Source organism: Pleurodeles waltl, chromosome 4_2, assembly GCF_031143425.1.
Source record: "Pleurodeles waltl isolate 20211129_DDA chromosome 4_2, aPleWal1.hap1.20221129, whole genome shotgun sequence".
NCBI lineage: Eukaryota > Metazoa > Chordata > Amphibia > Caudata > Salamandridae > Pleurodeles > Pleurodeles waltl.
The window spans coordinates 349,867,532-349,873,531 of NC_090443.1; the positions used below are offsets into that span (position 1 = coordinate 349,867,532).

Here is a 6,000-nt window from a genome sequence, read left to right on the forward strand (position 1 = left end):
AGGTGGACTTTTGTAAATGCCGTGCTGTATACTGCACTGCCTATGAAATGCCAAAACCACAGACCCTTAATAAATTCCTGGCATTCCAGGAAATGCCCTCACAGGCATTGAAGGTCTCCGTTTCACTCATGTAGAACTGCCAGTAGAAACACTTCACAAGGGAAACTCCGAACACCTTCCAAATAATGGGTTCTCATCCACAGTCATGGGAGGCAGGAGTGTAGCTGGCAGATTGTCGCCAAATGAAGTAAATACTCTTCACACCCAAGCTGTAGATAAAACGATCTCCTTTATTTCGTACCCCCATGAAAACCGTGCGCCCCTCCCACCAGCCGCGATCAACCGACAGCCCAAGAACGCCCCCTTCCCAACATACTCTATTACATGCTTACAACTCTAATCCCAACAGGACTTCTTTACAGGAGCCAGTGAGAGCAGAAAGGATGTCTCTAAAGGAGCCAGTGAGAGCAAAATGGATGTCTCTACAGGAGCCAGTGAAAGCAGAAAGAGAACATCTCTACAGGGGCCAGTGAGCGCAGAAAAAGGACATCTCTGCAGGAGGCAGTGAGCGCAGAAAGGATGTCTCTACATGAGACAGTGATAGCAGAAATGATGTCTCTACAGGAGCCAGTGAAAGCAGGAAAAGAACATGTCTACAGGAGCCAGTGGGAGCAGAAAGAGAACATCTCTAAAGGAGGCAGTGAGCGCAGAAAGGATGTCTCTACAGGAGGCAGTGAGCGCAGAAAGGATGTTTCTACAGGAGTAAGTGAAAGCAGAAAGAGAAAGTATCTACAGGAGCCAGTGAGAGCAGGAAGAACGCCTCTACAGGAGCCAGTGAAAGCACATAGGGAGCCTCTCTACAAGCCCAGTGAAAATAGAAAGAGAAAGTCTCTACAGGAGCCAGTGAGCGCAGAAAGAACATCTCTACAGGACCCAGTGAAAGCAGAAAGAGAAAGTCTCTACAGGACCAAGTGAGCGCAGAAAGGATGTCTCTATAGGAGCCAGTGAGCCCAGAAAGGATGTCTCTATAGGAGCCAGTGAGCGCAGAAAGAGAACGTCTCAACAGGATCCGGTTAGACCGGAGTGGAGATACTGCATGTGAACCAGTGAGTGTGAAGCAGGGGGGGTGTAGAAGCCAGTGAAATTAAAACAGACAGAATAGAAAAGACTGCCCATGAGGAAGGGAGCACAAAATGACGAGACTTTACAGGAGCCAGTGAGAACAAAGCAGAGGAAAGAGGCTGCCCACGAGCATGTGAAAATAGAGAAGGGTGTGAGAGAACTTAGGAGCCGGTGGGAATACAACAGAGAAAAGAGAATACACAGAAATCAGTGAGAGTAGGTGGAGGAGACGAAGCACGAATAGGATGCTGCACAGGAGCCTGTGCGGGGACAGGAAAGGGAATCGAGCGCATATGAGTTAGGAAGAAGAGAGGAGTGCAGTGAGGGGCCCGAGAGAGCAGACGGGAGAGGCAGCATAGCAGTCAGTGCGCGCGAAGCAGAGGCGAGAGCTGTGTCGTGTTAAGGATTTTGGTGGCCCTGGGCAAGACAAATTTTGGAGGCCCATGTATGGAAGACGTTTAAATTGTATTACCTATTTCCTGCTAATTAAAGCTGGCATGATGCCAGACAATACTGAATTATGTGTTAAACTGTAACAAGGTCCCCCAAAAAAACAACTGAAATATATTTTGCCCGAGGCACCAAAAATACTTTCGATGACTTTAAGTAGGGAGGCAGACGAAGGGAGAGAGGTTTAAAGGGAGAGATAGAAATTACAAAGGTTTCATAGAAAGTTCGCTTTACAGGATGGGGGGGGGGGGCTCAAGAAAGGTTGGGGCCATGGGCAATTGCCCACTTTGCCCATGCCTTAAAATGTCTCGGCAGAGAGACATGCAGAAGCTGGGAAGGTGGAGAGGAGACTGCAAAGTAGCCATAAAGAACAAGGGGACAGCGCATGGACCTTTGAGGGCAGAGGTGACTCTACCCAGAAGCTAGTAGGAGCAGAGGCGTGTGCCCAGAAGCCAGAGAAATCCTTTACGGCCCATGCCCGTCCAGCTGCAGACCAGGGAGTCCCAGCGCCGGCTATTTCCGAGTTCCTGAGCGTGAATCACGGCTGACATCAGAGGAAATCTCCAAACGCAGCATTCCCGCCCTCCCGTCTGTCACAGACAACTCTGTGCTGGAGTCGAACTAAGGCCACCCAGAGAAGGAGGGTGGAGGGGTGCCTTACAAACATAAAATACCTCTGCGGTACTAACCGTGGAACCCCTCCAGACAGCCGGGGCCTTCTACGTCACCGAGGGGCGGCCTAGGTGTGTGAGAGATATCAAGCACAAGGCCCATGAAATAATCAGCACGATATCTGGATATATATTTCCTAAACACACACTGCTTAATACTAACAGAGATGCTGCTGATATTAAATCCGTCGCTGCAGGGGAAGGCTAATAGTTTGCTTTATTTTCCTCACATTACAACAGTGAACCTTGATTCTAACAATTCCTCGTCGATACCTAAGTATGACCGTATATTTAACATCGCACTGGTGGTATAAGGGACACCTTCCACTCCTCGCGTCGTGACATAAATGCTCGGAGATATGAGTAACATTTGTTTCTCATAAAATATAATGCCTCGGCCAATAAATATCATATTACAGGAATGCAATAAGCCACTTAATGGGTATCGCCACCAAGCGTGAGGCGCAAAGGCTAGGTTTCATCAATGGTGCACAGACCAATCGCTCGTGATACGACACTGGCGTGGAGAGAATAAATTATGAATGAAGCTCTGAAGCGGTAAGTGGGCTCCTTCATTAGCATGGTGCTGGGAAGTAGAGTTTAATTAACGACACGTGGGGAAATACACATCATAAGATCAATGCTTACGATAAAAAATGAGTTGACGCTATAAAACTCTAAATAAATATTTATTTCGCAATATAATGAAAAAGTATGCATTTTACTACTGACCTGAAGGCCAAGCGAGGTAGTACTGTATGCCAGGATTTGAATTATAAATGGCCATATCAAACAAATCTATTCTCAAAGCATTATTTAGGCATGGTTTCACTACTACCAGCACTGGGAACCAATTCCATTGCAACTAATATGTGTCCTACAAAAACGGGACTTTTTCTAGTATGATCACTAAACTCCTAGATCAAGTCCCAACGAAGGTATACGAAGGGCAGAGTCATGACCTGACTATAACTGATTTGCATTCTGATTCACTCTATGTCATTCTTTCATGTGAATATTCTGAAACTTGAGCACGCAGTGACATTTGTGGAAGAGCATCAGGCACCCATGAGCACTTGCAACGTAGGTCAGCATACTTAGTACGACGCTGGCATTGGCAATATCCATTTCCGATATGCTTCATCCGACATATTTTGCTGGCTTCAAACTAGAAAATCTACAGTAAATTATAAGCACAGCTCACATTAACAATGATGGTATAAGCTTTGAAAGATGCTGCATAAACCAAATGTGTTCTTTCTTTTCCTATAGAACTGCAACTGAAAGTGTATATGCTGTCGGCAACACACCCACGACATGACAGTCATTCTGGCAATATAGGATATCCTTGATGCTATAACAAACAGCAGGACTGGAGCCATTTCAGCTTTTCAAGGGTAGCACTGCGTAAACGATGTGCATTGAGATTCATTGTATGTACATTTATCTCGTGTGGATATCCTAAAATCATTTTTGAAGTCAGAGCACAATGCTGTCACCAAACATCAATGGTGCACCAGATGCAGGCCTCTATTAGCGGGGACGTACCATACAAACAAAAGTAAAATCTCACAGTTTGTAGAAGAGAAGGCGGAGACAGACGGGACGTGCCACCTACCTGTGCCAAAAGCCTTGGCCAGCAGCCAGGCCACATTGCAGGCGATTTTTGCCCTGGCGAAATCATAGTGGTCAAAGGGTTTGATGGCGGGCACGATGAAGGTTTTCCTCAGCTCCTTGCTCTCTGCGGCATCGCCCATGGTGAGTCCGCTTTACATGGTTCCCACCGGAAAATGAGAGAGAGAAAAAAACACACCGCTCCCCCTTCACGGAAAAAAAGAAAACAAACCCCAGGCGATAAATTCAGCGTGCCCAGCTCAATGTCACCGCGCGCTGCATGCCCCTGCAGCAGAGGGAGGCTGGCTGCCCTTTTGTGTTCTACTCATTTCAGAGGCAGCTGCTTGTGCGGTTCCCCCTCTCCGGCCAGGATCCTCCTTCTCCCCATCCCGGGGCTCCCCCTTCGGTCTCTGGCCGGCGGTAGAGTTATGAGCAGCAGTTGCAGGGGCGGCAGTGCACCGGGGAGAGGAGGCCTGCGCTGCTAGAACCACAAGGGTCCGGATGCTGGCACTGCTGGACGGATGGTCCGCAAGCTGTAGATGCGGCTTCGTCCTGCCCTGGTACTGATACTGTAAGGGGTACCGGTGCCGCCCCTCCTGCAAGCACCGGGGGTTGCTGCTGCCACAGTTGTTACTGATATAGCTCCGGGTGTCGGTACTGCTGACAGAGGTGAACGCAGTGCCTGGTCCTTTTGATGGTACAGATTAAACTCCTGCTATTTATGTTGGTGCTGGCACGTGTCGTGGTCCTAATACTGCTGTATCTGCCGGTACTGATGCATGTACTGATATGGGTCCTGGCTCCGATCCAGATACTGGTCCTTGTACTGACTCTGCTCTTAAGTACCTTTTTCGGTACTGATAGTGTTTCGGTTCCGGTTCATACAGAGGTCCTGGTATTGCACTGTGGTCCTGCTCTGGTTGCGGTACGAAGCCTGCTGGTGGTACTGATGCCAGGTGGTACTGGTACCGCTCCTGATACCGATGCTAGTTCGGGTGAAGCTTCATCTGATATTACTGATGCTGCTGGCAGGCAGAACTGACTGTACTGCCGACAGTACTGACACGGCTGCAGCTGGTACTGGCGCCGCTGGCGGTGCTGCTGTGGCCCGGCCTGTGCCACTGGAGCTGCTGCTCTTCCTGCGGGAGTCTCCCTTCTCCTATTCCGCCCCCTCCCTGCAAGCGGTGGGGCTGGGTGGTGGCAAGCTCAGCCGCTAGACCGGGAGGGCGTTCCCCCCATGGTATCCCGCTTCCACAGGCCTCGGTTCCTCCGTCCCCGGTGAGGGTGCCCCCTTTCCCACCGCCTCCCCCCCGGATCCGCCGCTGCGGTTTTCCAGCTGCCGCACTGAAGACCCGTCAGAGCCGGAGTGCGCACCGCGCATGCGCCTGATCCCTGCTCCGTCTGCTGCGATGGGCGGGGTTATCCCTTTATCCCAGACACTCACAGCCAGCAGCGCTGTGCAGAAGGGGAGCCCTGGGGAAAATCAGCACTGTGTGAGTAGATCCATGGCAAAACGTAGAGTCGTACTCGGAAAACAGCGCTAACTACGATCAAGGAAGCCACAGGGAAAGCAGTACTGAGCAGCGGTGTGCGCAAGTGTATCACTATCAGTGTTTGTGTATCCCTGGTCAAACAGATTCCTTATCTTCCAAGGAGTCACGGAAAAGCAGTATGGTTCTCAAGTACATCACAGTGTAGATGGGTACCTCTGCGTACAAAGGAGCCAAGGAGAAAAACAGCATGGTGCACAAGATATCTATGGAAAGCGTCAATTCGCACAAGGACTGCAGTGTGCATTGGGGCTTCGTGGGACTTCAGCATTGTCTTTCTACAATGAACCCCATCAAAATTAGGACTCTGCACAAGCACCCAATGAGTCCCCGGGAAAAGCGGTACTTACACCAGGACACTACAACACACCAAAAGAGTTCCTGGGAAAACCCTTCGATGAGCACAAGGCGGCCTAGCTGATCAATACCGTGCCGTGGTAAACCTTGGAATGAGCAATGTTGTGCGCACTGAAAGAACTCTTCACTAAGCAACACACAATCATTGTGCGCAAGGACAGCACCCTGTACAAGTTCAGCACTGCGGAAAAGAGAGCTTAGAAGGAAAGCAGCACAAATCACGGGCATCTTTCTGT

At 49.7% G+C, this 6,000-nt stretch overlaps 1 protein-coding gene across 4 annotated transcripts in view; it reads right to left on the reverse strand.

Moving 5' to 3' along the window:
* The window catches only part of CAMSAP2 (calmodulin regulated spectrin associated protein family member 2), a 452,998-nt gene extending 447,756 nt beyond the window's left edge, over window positions 1-5,242 (reverse strand). For 2 of the 4 annotated variants that reach the window (XM_069231424.1, XM_069231423.1), the window contains exon 1: window positions 3,862-5,242. In XM_069231424.1, coding sequence (XP_069087525.1) covers window positions 3,862-4,000 — 139 coding nt within the window. In that variant the 5' untranslated portion in view covers window positions 4,001-5,242. The remainder of the gene's footprint in view (window positions 1-3,861) is intronic. The other 2 variants (XM_069231426.1, XM_069231425.1) reach the window with 1 other exon arrangement.
* Between the last annotated feature and the right edge of the window lie 758 nt (window positions 5,243-6,000).